The 18866-nt window shown below is 43.7% G+C and overlaps 1 protein-coding gene across 1 annotated transcript in view; it reads left to right on the top strand.

The window, feature by feature from the left end:
* The window catches only part of igsf9bb (immunoglobulin superfamily, member 9Bb), a 707799-nt gene that overhangs the window by 191588 nt on the left and 497345 nt on the right, over positions 1-18866 (top strand). Inside the window, exon 2 of the mRNA XM_041174093.1 lies at positions 2612-2809. Coding sequence (XP_041030027.1) covers positions 2612-2809 — 198 coding nt within the window. The remainder of the gene's footprint in view (positions 1-2611; positions 2810-18866) is intronic.

Genomic DNA, 18866 nt, shown 5'->3' with positions numbered 1-18866 from the left:
CTCCAATCTGATTAGAATCTCATCACACAGTTCAATAATGTCATGACTGGAGCTCCTCCTGGCTAATGCTATAGATCTGCTGCTTTCAGGTATTTTGCAGCGTACTATCTTATTATCCAGAGTACTGGGTATTCCACACTACCCACTGCGCAGGGCACCACCACATTACACAATGTGCCAGGCACCACCATGTGCAGGAGGAACCATTGCATTACGCAGTGTGTTGGCTGCTACCACAGTGCACCCTGCTACTGACAGAGTGTCTTGCCTTCTGGAGACACAGATCAGAAACTTGGGCGTACGCTGCACATGATATTCTGACTCTGAATTTATAATATAAGCTTCTGACAGCTAAGGTGAAATAGAAGGCTATAGAGAAGTGAAGACAGGTATGATCAAAATTCTATGTGGTATGATGGGATTACTGAGTTTGTAGAAAACAGCAGAGTGTAAAATTGATCTGAGTGTGGAAAGATGTGCTGTAGAGAAAATAAATTATTGTCATAAACAAAATAACTTCCTCTCATGGACATTGGCTTTTCTTTCATAAATGAAATTGTCTGTTGCCCTGAAGTAACTGTTCATATGCTGTTTAATATGACCAATGTACAGGGATAGCTCTTCCCATCACTTGACGATTGCATATTCTCTGTGTGACTGGTGTGATACCCCGTGAATCCTAATAAAATATTGCAACAGCAGCACATCTGCAGCCACATGACTGGATTATGTCAAATAAATGTGGGTGACCAATAGATGAATACTTCTCCACCTTCCAACAGTACAAACGTACATTTAGCCAGAACTGTTGCGGAATTATTTTAATCACAACACATGGCTGTGTTAGACAAGGCTCTCGATAAACTGGGCTGAATTTTACGTGTCCCCAGCGGGCATCTTTCCTGGTAAGGGGACACGTAAAATAGGGCAGGCGCCCATCCCACCATCTACCTGCCCATCCCCAAGCTCACCCCATGCATCGAAATCAGCAATGCGCCTGCCAAATTTAAATGAATAATCAAGGGTCAATTAGGCTTGTTATCAAGCTAATTGGCCCTGATATTATGCTGCTCACACCATAAAAGATTTGGCATGGACAGCTGGGCAGGAGCAGGAAGGCCAGTTTATTTTTCTTAGCTCTAAGCCTTATAGGGTGGGAGGGATCACTCTGCCAGGGCTGCTGTTTGCTGATCGCGGGACCTGCCCCTTAGGTTGAACTTCCCTTTTTTACCCATCCCCTCCCTTAAGCCCACCCATCACCCCCACCCCGCCACACTGGTCCAAGACCCCAGACTTACCTGCTCCGGGGGTCCGTGGACCTTGATCTTCTTCTTATTCCTCTCCTCCTCCTGTAGTCTTGGCAGCTGCCAGTGATGCCTCCCTGGCACTGCCAGGATTGATAGAGCTGCCAGCCAATCAGATTGGCCAGCAACCCAGAGGGCAGACGTGGCCCCCACTAGTCCACCCCATGGCGCTTTATGGCTGCGGAGCGGGTTGGCGTGGAGGATGTCAGCTCTACACCAATGTTGTTTCCACAGGGGTGGGGCAGGGGGCAGGGGGTTTTGGGTGGTGGGGGGTGGGGGGGGTGGTGGTTGCTGTGGGGAAGGAGGGGGGTGCCATCCACGGTCCCTTATTTTTTAGCCCATTGAGTGGAATTTAGTGCCTACCCCTGAAATGAGTTTGGAGATGCGGGGGGCATTTAGCCAGATGGGAGGGTGCTAGATGGGAAGCCCACCACCTTCCTGCCTTCACCCTGATTAAGTGCGGGGGGGGTGGGGGGGGGCGGTGGTGGTGGGGTAAGGTTCACAGATGGCCTTCCAGCCCTGCTGCCAATTGAGGCCCTTAAGTGGGTAATGAATGCCCACTTAAGGGCTGCATCCCACTGCTACTGATATTCAACCAGCGGTGGGCAGAGGAGTCACCAAGTGGGGAGCCTGAAAATCGAACCCCGTCGTGTTTGCTTGCAGGCTCCTGTTGGGGTGCCTCGTTGTCAGGCCCTTGGTGCCTGATTAAGGGAACCAGCATCAGGAAGGGTGGTGACTACTGAAAGGCATCCCCCCCTGCCCTTGCTTCCAACCCCCCCTTAAACTCCTATGACCCCCATCCTGTGACCTCCATCCCACCCTCACTCACCTGTGGTCTGAGGTCTCTTGTTGATCCTGGGCCCTTGTGGGTGCATTACCAGCAGCTGCCACCACTCCCACTGGCGCTGTCTGCTATGGACAGCTGCCAGCCTCTGATTGGCCAGCAGCTCTCGGGACGGGGTTGGGATTTCCGCCCTCGGAGTCCTCGATTTTGGGGAAGGCCAAAACACTGCTGGCCACTTAAGTGCCTGATTTGCTGTTAATGCTGCAGGGCTTCCCCAAAGGAGGTGATGTGGGCCTCTCGCCAGCTCTCCAGCTGGTAGGTGAGACACCCGTTGCTTTGATTAAATACCACCCATTGTTACAGTATTGCTCATATCCTATTTGATTAGAGTACACCTTATAAGAAGAATGTCACACGAGTCAACAGCTCCAGTTCCCTGTGCTGTGATCAATACTGAACTCTGAATAACAGTTGGCGGAGCTTTATACGCCCTTGAGAAACTGATGTTTTACTGTTCTTACAGGTGCCCACAGTGCAAGGGAGGAGCCTCAGTTTGTGACTGCCCGTGCTGGTGACAGTGTGATTCTAGGATGTGATGTGGTGCACCCAGTGACGGGACAACAACCCCCTTACGTGGTCGAGTGGTTTAAGTTTGGAGTTCCCATCCCAATCTTCATCAAATTTGGCTTCTATCCTCCTCATGTGGACCCTGAATATGCAGGTAGGACATCGACATTTAGCACCTTGGAGACCAACTCCATATACCACCGGGTGTTAAAAAAATGATATGGAATGGCATGGTGTCATATGGTGCAAAAATTACTCCTGGACAACATTGGAAAACCAGGAAAAGAATGAATATTTGAGAGGTTTCTTTTGAGTTCAGCAAGCTTGGAAAATAATTTTTCCTTGAGTGCATAGTTGGAATTCAAATTGGAATGTTCCAAATTCTGACAAGTATTTAACTTAAGTCTTTGGCCCACTTGAAAATGCTTTTGATAAGTCGTTGGTTTTTAAGTCACTTTGTTCTGCAGTTCCTCAGCAAACTACAAAGGGAGATAGTTGTTTTAACAGTTTAACCCCAGGAGCTTAGTTCTGTCCATCAGAGCTGGATGTTAATCTGTATTATCTCACCCAACATTGTTGAAGAAGCCACAGCAAGACTTTTTCAACTGGAAGGAACAGCCTGATATGAAACTCTTCCGATTATTGTCAGCATTCAAAACCTCCGAGTGTATGTTCAGTCCTCCTGACAGGGGCTGAGAGTCATCCTGCCTCTTAGTCCAGCCTGTCTGAGTTTCTATCACTCCCTGGTTAAGCAAAACTAGATTTTCTAGAAAATAAATTTCTTTTAAAAAAAAATCCACAATAAAGTAAAATTATTTATTTTTCTGGCATTATGGGAATACAACAAGGTTAATTTTCAGGATCTCCACTTTATATATTCATGGCCTGGCCTTCAATACCTCTGATGGCTGAAATTGTGCTCTCTAATAAATGTGTTATAAAATCCCTGCGTCTGCTATTTTAATGGAGACACTAACCAATCGGTATATTAGCAGCACATTGCACAAATCAGGCCTGTGAATTTCTTTCTCATTCTCACTCCCGGTCTTGCTCATCTCCCTCACTCTCTCTCTTACTCACTCTCATTCACAGTCTCTCTCACTCTTGCTCACACTCTCAATCTCCCACTCTCAATCTCTCATTCTCTTTTTCTCTCTCTCACTCTTCTGTTTTCTCTCTCTCTCATTCTGGCTCTCATATTCTCACTCTCTCATAATCTCACTCGCTCTTGCTCTCCCATTCTCACTCTCACTCTCTCTCTCTCTCTCTCACTCTCTCACAGTAGCTATTCTTAGAATAAACTAAATCAATAACAAATGGAGTGAGCCCCTTCCCACTCCTTTACAAAATTGTGACAGTGAAAAGGACACCCGCTTTCAGACAAACTAATTATTGAACAGCAGAACTTTGAAAGAATCACTTATACAAGGAAATAATTTAAAATACCTGAAAGTCTTATAATATTTAAATTAGTCTTCATCAGCTTTTAACTGCCACCAGGAAAGGTTATTATTGTTCCTTGTAAAGTACGTGCTTATAAGACCGAGAAAAAAATTAATAATAGACTTTCAATCCACAGTTTACACCCGTGGCCTCAGTCAATGACAGCTGTATTGACACAACGGGGATTGTTAGGCCTTTTCATTCTCAAATGCCAGTGTTTATTGCTCAGTTCAGAAGCAGCTGTATGCTGAAACCTGCATAAACCCTTCCCACCTGTCTCTCATTTTTGTATGATTTTCGCTCCCACATTTCACTGTGTTCTGTCTTTTTTAATGAAGTATTTTCCCTCTTCCCCCTTCACTGAACTCTTGCCGCTTGGACTCATGGGGCTGAATTTCAATGTGGGCTTTGGGACTCCGATGTCTGCGCCCACACATGCCAGCAGTGGGATCAGTTCAGCAGTTTTGCCACCGGCAGCCCCCTGACTGGCTGCCTCCAGACTGGTGGTCCAATCAGAGGGCCAGCAGCTCTGAAGCCTCAGCAGCCCCACCTAGGAGGGGTGAGCACCGCTGAGGCAGGCAGGAGATCTTGAGGGGCCCTCGGACAGGTATTTTAAAACTGAAGGTTAGGGTGCTAGGCGCCGGGGACAGAGTGGGGAACCCCTCCAGGGGGATTGTTGAGGCTGCGCAGGTTCCCTTCCCTGCCCATGGACCCCCCCCCACCGCCCCCGCCAGTTGGGTCATGGAGCCTCAGGCTCTGATGGCCCCTTGGGGCTGCTGAAGGGAGCCTGCCTCCATGAAGCTGATGGCCTCCCCATGTGGCAAGCGGCTGCTCTGCCTTTGGCAAAATGCCAGAGGCCTGGTAAAATTGTCCGTAATTGGGCGCTTAATTAAGCAAATCGGCTACCCCCGCACTGTGGAGCTGGGAAGCTTCCCCAACAGCAGGACAGCGACAAGGGAGCCACCCTGATGTGCCCCTACCCTATTTGAGCAGCTCGCAGTTTTGGTTCCCAAAACCCGGGGAATGGTAAAATTCAACCTATAGCATTATCTAACCCAGAAAGAAGGCATTCAGATTCTGTGCCAGCCCTCTGACAGAACAAATCATTTAGCCCCATTCTACTGTCTTTCTCCAATAAACTTTCTTTTTCTGTGACTCTCACAAGTCTTTTCCCTCTTTTACTTGCCTAGAAATGAGTCCCATCGAAATTAGTGAAAAATCACTTAGTGATATGTTATTTCTCAGAGATGATTTGCATGTTTAAAACAAATGCACCTGTTAAAATTGCAGAGCAATGTCCTACAATTGTTAAAACACATGTTACTAACTTTTGAAAAGCTCAATTTCAACCCCTGAGAGAAAGGGTAGGCAGAAATAATAATTACATTATATATTTAAGTAGGAATATATATTCATATGTATGTAAGCAGCAAAATAAATACTAGTACTGTGTTTTTTTTTAAAAAAAGCAGATGAAAAAAAAGCTAGTTAAAAACAGTACAGCTAGATACACAAATATCTTAGCAGTTATTGGTGAGTCAAGGTCCTGGTCCAGCTTAACAATATTCTCTATGGTTCTTCGGCAGATTCCCTTCACTGAGGAAGGAACTAGGTTAAATCTTTTTGGCATAGACCAGTCCAAGTGCATAATATTTGACAGTGCACAGAGATTGTGCTGTGCAAATCCTTCTTAATTATAAGTGTTACAAAAATGTGATCAATGTGAGATCATTTTTTTCCCTTCTGTGATTAATGGATGTTATACAATAATCACAAGTAGCGCTGTTTCGCAATCTGTTAATGTGGGGAAATAGCTTACTTTTAGGGGCTATGTATTTATATTGTATGAGAGTACATACAACCAAGTAATCTGAAAAGCCTTCGTTGTCTGAACTAACCTCTGGTCATATAAGTATATTGATAATTTTGATAATTATTTGTATTACCTTACATCTGTAACCCTGGTGTGAGGGTTAAATCTATACTTTGTATTTTATGTATGTACTCATTTGATGTTTTGAACGCCAAGGCCTGACTGTAGTGTTGAAGCCTATCTTCATAGTTATCCCATCATAAGCAAGATTGCTTGTTAGTCTTCGATGCCCATTACAAAGCAATTAATAGTGCTTAATAGAACATTCTTTTCTCATTGGGTGGGCTAACTTTAGAAAAAGCATTGAGAGTCTCTGAATAATGGGAACAATGAAAAAACATCTGATCATTTCTACTGGTCTCACAAACCTGTTTTTCTTTTTAATTGTTAAACTTTATCCATGGTGAAACACTCGCACGTTCACATCTACAAGCTCGTTCTGTGAAGAGCATAAGTTGCGAGCGGTATGATTCAATCTGGGACCGTGGCTGTGGTGGGAGTCAAAATAATGGCTTGACTCTTCACAGTTATAAAACTATTTTAGCCCTTTTTTGACTCTCAGAAAAGAGTGAAAAAATAACTTTCAAACTGAAATAAAACTATTTTTCCAGAAAAAAAAATTACCTATGGATAGTGTGCATGTATATCCTGCTCAGTAACACCACCAATGTCCCCATAACATAGCTTTCCCTGCCGTCACCATGGCAATAGGAAGAATAAATGTGATCGTGGAATGCCAAAGTAATGGAACATGCTTCATATCCCATTGTTCTCCAGTTATGAGATCGGACACAATTATCAGGCCATTATGTAAAGTATTTCACTTAACACTTCATTTTGTAAGGTCATGTTTATACTGTGGAACTGTTTGCATGGAAGCTGTACTGCAGTATGAGAGGCTGCTGATGTTCTGGAGATGAACCTGCTTATATTGTGGGATGGATATCAGAGTGCTAGATGCAGCACTATAACAACTACATATCTGCCATTGTCTAGAAGCCACCTTCGTGAATCTGTGGACATTGTGAAGCTTCACTGCTAACCTGTATGGGTGCATTTACAATTCAGTGTGTGTCCAGTCAGAACGAAAGGGGTAAGTGCACCTATCTCATCTCCAGTGTAGCAAGGCAAAGCTGCTTCTCAAAATGGCTCTGTGTGCCCACTCCAAATTTTAGCTTTGACTTAGATCTCCCTTAGGCCCTGTGGTTGTTTGCCGTTCTTGGAAATGGTACAAGTTCTTTGGAGGTAATTTAAAGTTTGGATGATAGTGTAAAATAGGTGATATTATATAGCTGCCATCATACATCACTTTCACTTTTCATTTGGGTACAAGTGTGCCGCTAGTAGGAGGACAGCTAGCTAATGATCTTCTAGCTGGTTTCCATCCAGGAAGTTGATGCTGTGAACAAGTTGCAAACCTAACTCAACACCTTAAAGATGGCTTTGAAACCTGCAAAATTTCATCAATGTCTTCATCAATTATCCTTGGGTATCACTTGGCCGTACACTTCCGCTGAAATTGGGAAAGATTTTGAAAAGTAGCAACATGGCCCAGCTAATCTTCTTCCTGCTCCATAATTGACATATTTTTGTCGATTCAGATTGTCAGAAATGTTGGTGATGTACTCAACTAAATGGGTTGCTTCAAGACCAGTGCTAGCACCCCTGCTACTTAATGAATGTTGACATTCAAAGAACAGGTTAAGAAGTTTAATTAGAAAACGAAGTCCAGGAACTCTGTAATCCAGAGAGTGGTTAATACAAAATTGGGAGCTGACCTTAAAACATTCCAAGCAACTACTCTTGCCCAGTGTTATTCAACTGCGGAGTGCTGTGCCCCAGTATTGTCAGCCTTGAGTTATGCATAGAGCATTGATACTCAATTCAATCAATGCTGTAGGATCATCACAGGGACTCTGAAACAAACTCCCACACTGTTGCCAGAAGGGAGGTAGAATGCCTTCAGTAAAAAGGAGAGTCAAGAATAAGTGTCTGATCCTAGACACCCACTGCATGCTTACAGTCCACCATCTAAAGGCTGAAAAAGAGTTTTATCTCTGAAAACCCCCTACTCCAAAATATCATGGCAACAGAGAAATGGCAAGAAATTACAATGATCCACAAGAACCTTGTTTTTTTCAGAACTGCTATTTACAGGCACTGTAAACTGAGTGAGAGCTGGAGTGGTCAAGATTGGTGACGATATGACCAAGTGAAATGACTCCAGATGTGAATGTGGGAGATTGGAGGCAAAACACTTGATGATGTTGCAGTTCCCCCTGTAAAACATCCTGTAAAATATTCAAGATGAATAGTAAATTGATTCTTGTCTGTGCATTTGGAGCACCAGATAATGATGATGATGGTGACAACAGCTTTTCTAAAACACAGTTTGTTTGGAGAAGTCACTGTGTAGCAAGTAGCGAGGCTTCAAGGCAACACAAGGTAATGATGTATTGCACCAAATTGGCAGTTGAATGGAACTTCTGGAGTGGGAGTCAGGAGAAAAATGAGAGGAACTATTCTTGACTTAGCCAATTTGTAACAAGCCACGCAATATTGGAGGAAAATCATAGTCTGGTAGAATCATGTAATACCTTTTCTACTTTATATAATTTCAGTGTCAGATAAGAGGATGTAAATTTCTTCCTGTCTTTGCAGAGTCACAGATTTGTTCCGATGCAGTAGGAGGCCATTTTGCCCATCATGTCTGCACCAGCCCTCTGTATGAGCAATTCGTCTAGTGCTATTCGCCTGCCTTCTCCCTGTAACTCTGCATATTCTTCCTTTTCAAATAACTGTCTCATTCTCTTTTCAATGCCTCTATTGAATTTGCCCCTTCTTCATTAACTTAAAGAACCTGCTTGTCTTTCTCTCTATTTATTGCAAAATTGGAAGTGTATTTATAATCGCATTCATAGTATTGCTACAACAACCATTGGAGGTCTTCCCCCTCCCCTCAGAAGTACTGAGTCAGCATAAGCAATGAGACATCTATTCCATGCTCCATAGAACAAGGTTTGGTGCTGTTATGTTCTATTATGGGGTCGCTTTGCTCACTAACCGGCTGCACGCTTACCTGTCAGCAGGTGAGTCGACTACAATGTACTGCAGATGCATGTGAAATGAAGCACATGCTATTTATTTACACAGACAACAGAGCACTAACATGATGTGTGCTTCTCCATCCAGACCAGACTCTAGACTAACATTAACATTGTAGCCCGCGCTACGCAGCTATTTGGTCTTAGAGTCACATGGTCAATCTGCTTGCATTCTCTGAGAGGTGTATTACACCTCAGATTACCACAAGTACTGTCTTTATTCTGGATACTTTCTGTTGATTAAGATTATTCCATTTCCACATGATGGAGGACAGGATGCCTTGATCCCAATCCTGCCATCAGCCCCAAGGTACTTTTGATGTTACTTTATGAGACCTTAGTGTAGAACCTAAATTTCAGTCACTGTTTTCAGACCAATATGCAGAACTGATCAAATATTTGCATAAACACCTGATGATTCCTATCCTGAAAAAAGTCGATTCAATGAATTTGTCCTACATCAGTTAATGTAGAGAAGTAGTTTTTTGTTTGGAATGGTTTGAAATGTTACTGTCCTGCCAGATGGCTTTATTGCATTTCCTGTACAGTACGTTGATAATATAAACATTATCCAGCACTGAATAAAATGAAAGCTGAAGCATTAACAGAGAAATCTTTATTCTTGATAAATGCTGTCTTTCTTTACACTGACTTATCTATTCTTTATTGAAACGGACTTAAAAAAATGTGTTGAAATTGAATTGATATGAAAGTGAATGAAGTAATATAAACGTGCTTGTCAAGAGAGTTGTTACATTGTGCATTTAATTTGTTATATTGCAAATATGAAAAATAAATTAAGTGGGAAACGTTGTTTAAGTGAGCAAACATTATTGCAATTAATGCTCCAGCCCTAAATTAAGTAGTTGACCCATTGGGGACTGCAAGTACTTTATACTCTGTGCTGTGATTGAAGTTAAAATCACAATCTCAGAGGGGCAAGTGGTGAAACCTAGTGGAATTAGCAAGTAACAGGTAGAAGGAAAGTATGATCATTTGTCATTATGGTTACCTTCTTTCTGGGATCTGTGTACCTGCTATTTCTGAATGTTTCCATCAGCAAAGCATTCTCCATCTCTCTTTGTATATGCACATTGGTGAAGTTTCCACAAGTTTTAACTGCTGAGATCCAGTAAAATCCTGTCCCTTGAGAAACTTGAGTTAAGACAACAGAGCAAGTCAAAAAGACAGACATAAAGTAAGCAGGTGGGAGCAGCCAACCCGCATGGGGCTGGTGGGGCGGGGGGGAGGTGGTGGGGGGTGGGGGGTGGAACTTCTGCAGAGTTTTCAAGATCTGCCACCATTTATGCCACTCCTCTAGGGTTTCTGCTGAATATCAAGACAAAGCCTGTGAAAATTACTAGACGGGCTTTCTGCTTCCATTGCTCTCTTCCACACACTCAAACCTGATTACAAGAGCAAGGGCAAAGCTCCTATAACTTATTTGGACGAATATCATTCATCAGCTTCTGCAAATCCATAGATGAAATGATTTTTGATTACAAGCATGAAGTAAGCATGAACTTGAGGATTGAATTATTGATTGCAAGAGGTTGTTATTGTGGACATCAGAGCAGAAAGATGCTCTTAGTAGGCCAATTTTGAATGGAAATAAGATGTCAAAATTGGCATTTCGTTTTCTCCTTTATAATTATGAACTTTAGTGGTTGAAAATCCAAAATCCATTCTTGCTTTAAGGAACTTACCTCCCAATTTGACAGAAGCAGACATCTAAATTAGCATTTGTTGGATGTAAACTATTTCTCCCCCAATTATCATTATTTCAATTAAGGGGTTCTAATGATGGAAAATTACAAGAATCTTACTATCCAAGAAATACATTCAAGTGACCTCCCCTGCCAGGATCTCAACAGTTTTCTGGTAACTGCCTGGAATGTAATTTGCCTCATGAGAGATCTGAAAAACATAGGAACTGAAAGCAAAATCAAAGCCCACAGGTATGTAACTAATTAAAGAAAATGAGCCATAACGCTGTTTAACACAACACATCGCAGGATTTTACAATCCAACTGACAGCAGTACTGTGATGTGAGTATTGCTCTTCAGTCATTGCTGTTCTGTTGATAAATAACCTGGATTTACACTGCGTGTAGAGAGTTTGTGTTTTCATAATGAGGCCCCAGTTTGGTGGTTGTGTTACCTTCACGTTAGCAACAAAAATAAATCAAAGAATTTCCAAATTCCATTTGGTTCACTAACATGTGAAAATCCACCAATTAACATTTGGAAATAATTTAAATTCAATGTTTTTCGTTCATTTGTTTTGAAGGTGCAGTGGACATTAAAAAGTCCTCTGTGCGTTGATTTAGTGGGAGATGGCAGTACATTAACAATTCACTTCTGAATGTTCTGTATTTGCATCCAGTCTTCATTCTGCAAAGCTTTCTATCGAACAGGTATTCAGGTGATACATCACAGTACCAACATCATGGAAAACATGACTTTACACCCATAATTCCATATGTGAAGTGATCCTGATTTTGGTGAAAGAATATCTGGGAAATTCTAGCTGGTGAATCAATCCTTTCTCAAGGAGGAAGGGAAAGGAAGAGATTTGTATTTATATACTGGTCGTCTCATGAAGTACTTTTGAAGTACAGCCATTGTTGTAAGTTAGGAAACTTGGCAGCCAATTTGCACATAGTAAGCTCCCATAAACAGCAGTGTGATAATGACCAGCTAATCTGTTTTTAATGGTGTTGATTGAGGGACAAATATTAGCCGGGACATCAGAAATAATTCAACTGGTCTTCTTCAAACTGGTGCCTTTGGATCTTTTGCATTCATCTGAGAGGGCAGATGTGGCCTCAGTTTAAAGTTTCAACTAATAGTTGACAGTGTAGCTTTCCCTCAGTGAACATTGGACTGCAGGGTCAGATTTGGATTTATGTGCTCAAGTCCTGGAGTGGAACTTGAGCCCATAACGACTCAGGCAAGAGTGCTACCAACTGAGTCACAGCTATTGCTGGAAGGATAATTGGCAGGTGGATTGGGGAATGGGGTTTGGTTAACCAGGCCCTTATGTACTTTTAATTTTCTTACAGAGTGTCATTAGTAGAGAACTGTTGTCCCTGCTCTGACAAGGAAGACTTAAGTAGGGAGGAGATAAAACATGAGAAAAAAAATTAACAATAAATGATAACCTGTTGTTATTTCCACCTCTTCAGCAACATAAGAAGCCAGAGACTTTACAACCCCATCAATTGTTTGGTTAGATTCCCAGTCCCTGGATGACTAGTCTTCACATTGTCTATCATTATCATATATGGTAACTGTAAATGTTTGGCACAGACTATTTGTGAACTGCACTGTCAATGTTGGTGGATCAAAGTCAGTGTGAGCCAGAAGACCCTTCCCCAAATGCCACTGTTGCATTGTTCACCGCTGGTTCATCCACTGTGATTGCTGCTGCAATACACTGTGTATGGGAATTCCTTCCCACGGTAAACAGTATCAATCATATCAGGAACATCATCATTTAGGAATTGGGAGTGGCTCATGGGGGAGAGAGGAGCAGCAGTTTTGGCTGTGAATGGAGAGAGAAAGTGGAGGATAAAGCTAGATCTGTGCTTGGGAGACAAGCAACTGCAAGCAGCACTTAGGTGGTGGGGATCAGCTGGGAAGAGTATGTTGATGAGAGAGAAAGAGATTGGGCAGAGACCATTAGCTGTGCTTTATGAGAGGAAGGGAAGAAAATAGGAGCAAAATGGATGGAAGAGGAGATAAGAGGAGGAACCAACAGAAGCACTATGCATGATAGAGAAGCTAAGAGCAATGCTTTGGAAGAGAAAGAGGAGGCAAGCTGGGATCAGCATGGATGGGGGAGAGAAACATTTAACATTCTCATTGTTATTTTTAAAACTCTCTTGGCCTTACCATCCCGCAACCCCCCATCTTTGTAATCTACTCCGGCCCTACAACTCATCAGGCTTGAACTCTTTGTTTCTCCAACTCAGTCCTCTTTTGCATTTACCCTACTTCTTGCTCCCACTCATCAGTGTGCTTTCAGGTACCAAGGCTCCAAACTTTGAGATTAGCTCCATAAACCCCTCTTCCTTCGACCTTACTCTTCTTCATTGTCCTCCTTAAAACCCACCTCCTGTCCTAGCTTTTAGTAATAAATGCAGGTTGTTTTTTGATTTGTAGGCTATTATTGAAAGAATCAGAACAAATGAACAAACAATGTTATTCTGATTAATTTTTGCCGACAATTGTCCAAATGAATCCAGAAATGTGAACAGTTGATAATGCGTATTATTGAGAAAACAATAACATTGGTTGTCAGCACTTATTGACCTTATGACAAGTTATCTGATTTTTCTTCCTCATCCAATATAATCTGCTGACTTTTCTGTTCTTTTTTGCTGTAAGATAATTTGGACAAGTTTTGATGAGTCAACTATGCTGTTGTCGTGCAACAAGAACAGAGTGGAGATAGTGTTCCAAAGATTATGCACGTCATGGAGCAGGATGGGGTGGCTGTTTGTGTCTGAATGTTGATCTGCAGCAATGATGGGGTGAATATTCCCAGGCAAGGAGAGGGGGTTTGGGGTCTGTGTGGGGAGTTAAATCCCCTAAAATTGAGGCCGGGTTGAGATCCTGACGTCAAGCGTCCTCTTCTGGATTTCACCTGGGAGGGCTTGAAGGCAAGTGCTGCAGCAACATCAACCTTCTTCTCTTCACCTGGATGCCCCTCCACGGGACACAATGACCCAGCTCCATGCATGTGACACCCTCAACACACGGGCTACAGGCAGAGGATCAGCTCTCTCTACATGCCTGAGCACTAGTACCTCAGGCTGTTCAGGTTTTCACAGGTGGTCATTGCTGACATCTGTAGCCTCCTAGAACAAGATCTCATCCCAGTGGGTCAGATGGGCACACACGGCCAGTGGCCGTCAAGGTGCTTGCCAGTGGTGGGACACCCATTGAGTCTCTGCCTCTCCCCAAAGTTGTGTGTAAGAAGAGAAAGATGAATGTGTAGTAATTATGGTTTTATTTCATGTGTAATGTGCCTTCAAGATTAATACTTGTTAAGTAAGATCACATGTTCTGTAGTAACCAATAGGAGAGTCGTTCAGGCTACCTCATCAGTCAGTGTGGAGATAGAGTTGGAGTGGAAAGCACACGTGTAGTTGCTGCTGAGTGCATTGTATATGAACTTAAAGCTTCCACCTAAGAAGTATCTACAGATCAACTCTATCATTAATAGTACAACTCAGCCACCCTATAACAGAATGTTAGCTCATGTGGATAGCAGGGAAGGACAATCTTTGTGGAGGGTGCGTGCGGGCAAGTGTGAATGTTGGCTGTTCAGATGGAGAGTGAGGTACTTTGAGCGAGAGGAATAAGTGCAGCTACAGGGTGTGTTTTGAGGAGTACTGTACAGGAGAATCATGGAAAAGCCAGAGCGCGGAATTTAATGTAGGTGACAGGGGTCTTGCCCACTGCTGGAGAGCCGGTGAGAGCCCTGCGTTATCTACTTTCAGGAAGGCCTGACAAATTCAGTGCCAAGCAGGCACTTAACTGGGCAGCGATAGACTTTCCCCAGGTTTAAGGACCCCAGGGGAATAAATTCCACCTCCCCAAACCCAATGCCGAGAGCTGCCAGCCAATCAGAGGCCAGTAACTGAGAGCTGCCAGTAATGCACCTACCCAAGGCCAGGACAGCCAAGGGATCCAAGCCACAGGTGAGTGTTGGCAGGAGAGCGGTTGTGAGGTTGGGGGAGGAGGGTTGGCAGTTAGGGCAGGGGGTGGCTTTTAGAAGGGCTGCCCCTTCCCCTTCCCAATGCTGGGTCCCTCAATATCATGCACTCTCACTGATTGATCTGGAAACCTGGGTGCTATTAAAAACACAAAGTGCTGGGAAAACTCAGCAGGTGGGGAGAGAAAAAGAGTTAACAGTTCGAGGCCAATATGACTCTTCTTTGGAACTAAACATTGCTAAGGAGCCTCAGAAAAGCTCATTGAGGAGTTCAGTGGGTTCCTTACCCACAAATAGTCTTGCTTTCCTGCCAGGGACTAATCTAAGAAAATTCCATCCACTGAATCAATCATAGTGTCTGGATGGGCTTTATGGATTTTGGCAGAAAGAGAACATGTATGAAGAACAAATCAATTACTACCTGTCTGCTCCACCACAGGTGCGAAAAGAGTCACATCACATGAGGCAGAATTTTATGTTACCCCACTGGTGGGTTCCTAGATGCGGTGGTGACTGTAACATTTCTCGGATGGCCTTCCTATTGGGTCCCCACCCACCCCGACCTCTCCACTATTTTACGCTGGTTGAGCGATGCCCTCGCCTCAATTGAGGCCCTTAAGTGGCTAATTATTGACCACTTAAGGGCAATTTCCCGCCCAGCTCAATTTTCAGGCTTGCGGGAGGAGTTCAAGGGCTAGTGAGGGGGAAAGCCTGAGAATTAACCATCAGGGTTTGGGCAGGGTGGGGGTGGGGGTTTGCCTCCATCAGCAGCCTCCTTTTAACATCGGCTTCCCGATCCCCCAAAAGGTCTGACCCTTGCGGAGGCCCATTCCCCCTCCCCCTCCCCCGGCCTCTCCAGGGACACCCCAAACCCCTCTCTGTCCAACCTCCCCAGGCCTCACCTACCTTCCCTGCCCTGACACCCCCAAAGCTTAGCTGGTCGTGGACTCCTGGGACTTAGGCTCTGGGGACTGCTTGCAGTCCCAGTGCTGTTAACTGCAGCTTCTGGCACTGCAAGGATGAGAGAGCCTCCCGACTGAGGGGTGGAAGTCCAGCCTCCAGCCAATTAATGCTTGTCGGAGCGTGAAGTGGCTGCAGGACAGCCAGTATAGGCCGGGGATGTGTTTGTCGCTGACTCCCCGGGTGGTGGGTAGGGAAACTCCACCATCCATAATATCCTGGCCATGATCGTAAAGTTGAGATGAAAAGGTTCAGCGTGACAGATGTAACCTGCCAATAGTTGCTTAGTTGCAATTACTTTTGGTGTGAACTGTACAGTAAAGAAGTTTGGTCATCCCAATGAGAAGTTTGGAGAAATGAGCAATGACCAGAGAGCTGAGAGCAATCTCTCTGAGCGCTGCTAACTTGTGTGCAAGGTGTTTGCTAACCTAAGTCTTCCAGAGAAGTGGAGAGCAACATCAGCAATGGAGAATGAGAGCAGGCCCCTTTTATAATTATAATTATAACACCAAATGCACACACACTGAATCAAACCAGCTGCAGATCCTATTTATCAAGCTCCTGACATCATTCTAGCTGCAGATCAAATTTGGACATTTATTAATAGATTTTTCAGGAAAGAAGTCCAACTGATTTGCATGAGATCTACCCAGTGATGGGAGAAAGAAACCATTTTTTAAATAAAATTTTCTCATTATTGATACTTTCAAATTTTTTTTTTTCTGTCAGGAGAAAAGCTACAACAAGGGGTTAAATCAGAATATCTGATGGTGCATATTGATTTTAGTAATTAATTAAATGTAGTCACTTGAATATTTGTTTACCAAAATAATGGGCAGTACCAGTTTTCATGATACATGATGTTATCCCATCAGTGCCAACACCTAGTTACAGGGAAGAAATGTCAGTAATAGATTTGAGTGCAGGCAGAAAGACTTTAAGCACGTTTCAAGCTGCCTAATTTATAAAATGAGACAGTGTGGCCCCCAGTTTGCAAATACTATCTGCAAGGTCACAGTTTTTTGACAGTAGCTTCTCTGTAATTGAATGGTAACTGATGTAGAGGATGGCGAGATGACCAGTAAAGCAGCTGCACAGAATAGTTGTGCTTGTGACTAATACTGTTGTGGTAGCAAGGTACCACAAGATAGCAGATTGCGGACTTCCCATTTTACAATGATGGTATTTCTGAAGATTTAAAACATTGCAACCTTCACACAAAAATGTTAAATTGAGCAGTTTTGATACTTTACAATTCCCAAAGATAAATTATCTAGAAAATCCTAAGGGATCTGTCATCTGGAAGTTTAGTTCCAATAGAGGAGACAGCCTGTTATGCAGAATTAATCCTTGAGGGCTTTTTTTTTAATATAGTATGTTACAGATTAACAGTATGAAGAAGACTAGTGCTGGTCATGGAACATTTACCACTCTAAGCATCAATTCTTGGTGCTCCCAAGTTAGATATTTCACCTGTTAAATTCATGATCCAAGTCCCACTATCCCCAAACAATGTTTCTTAACCTAATTTGTGAAGGAGCACCTCCTATTGCACTGATACAACAATTTCATTTTCTACAGCATCTATCCTCAAACTGTTGGAGAGACTGCCAGTTAGTGCTAAATTATTGCAATTGTTATACCATGTAATCACACCCACTTCAATGCTGAATGTAACTGTCCAACCTCATTTCACTTAAAAATCCTTCCAGCTGGCAACAGAGGCAGACTTTCATTTCATTTGTTCTGGACTGCATTTGATTGCAGGTGGCAGAGCTGAAAGAACCATGAAGAATTTCTAGATTTCAAGATTTTTGTCATTTTGACATTGAATCACCAAATACATGCTCTGAAGTCTATTATATGACCCTCATTTTAGTGGATGTTTCTACTTTGGTCTGATGTGTGACGACTGTCACTTTAAGATCAATTCAACTGAGTAGGGGTCACGTGATTTGTCCAACCAATGTGTAGCTGGTGCGGGGAATAAATTCTAGGGAGGGGTTTCCTAGGGAAAAATGGCTGCGTGAGGGGGCTGGCTGGGTACAAGTAGCCTCAGAAGCTCTGGTGTAAATGAAGTTTGTTTTGTTTGACTAAGAAGCCTCCCGGAGCGTGCTTCTACACCCTGTCACAGGTTTGCTTGTAAAACTCCCCAGTAGCCCTCTGGCCATGCTCAGGCCCTGTCCCACTTAAGGGTCACTTCCTGCTCGGCCTCAATTTTGAGGCTGGCGGGAGGGGTTGAGGAGCAGGGAGGAAGCCCAGCAAGTCACACTGGACCATGAGCATGAAGGGGGAAAGGGCGGCTCCCTCAAGGGCCTCCTTTCCTCATCGGCATCCCTCCCCCACCGAAGGCCTGCCTTCCATGGATGGTCCCTCCCCCCACCCCGACCTGTCCACCAAGACCCCCCACCCCATTTGGGCCTCACCTCCCCTCCTTGTATGAGACAGCCCACACTTACCTGCTCCTCAGCTCCAAGACTTAGAATCTGGGGAGTGCTTGTAGCCTCAGTTCTGGCTACTGATGATGCTGGGAGTTAGCAACCAATCAGCTTGACTGCCAGCTTGCTGAGGTGGGACTCCCGCCCCTCTCCAGCCAATGAGCATTAAATAGCTGTGCGGTTGCTGTGATCAGTCAGGATATTTCCCCGCCCACTTTCCTGGTGGTGCAGAAAATCCCTGCAATCAGTGAAAATCCTGCCCCATGTCTTTGAAACACCAGAGTGAACCTATGGCGTAGTGGTTGCCACTACTGAACCCGTACCTCCCTTCTTACAGTCTAATTCCAGAGTCTGGCCTGAACCCATCTGGGTGGAATAAAATGGTCAAGGCTCGGAACTCAATACAACTCAGTATTCTTCTAGCTGTTTATTGTGCTACTGATAGCATATAAATGTCAGTACCCTGCTCCCTTTAATTTGAATCAATACCTGTTAATGCTCTACCCTTTTACGCTCTTTAATTTTCATCCAGTACCTCACCCTGATAATCACTCGAGGAAGTGTGTTCCCATCTGTGTGGGTGATCCATCCTGCTGTGGTTATCCATGAAAGTTACACCCTTGTACCTAAACACATGCTTTTTATAGTGCAAAGAAATCACACCCTTG

This window comes from Carcharodon carcharias, chromosome 25 (genome assembly GCF_017639515.1).
Source record: "Carcharodon carcharias isolate sCarCar2 chromosome 25, sCarCar2.pri, whole genome shotgun sequence".
Taxonomy (NCBI): domain Eukaryota; kingdom Metazoa; phylum Chordata; class Chondrichthyes; order Lamniformes; family Lamnidae; genus Carcharodon; species Carcharodon carcharias.
This window is presented reverse-complemented; position numbering and strand designations above follow the sequence as displayed.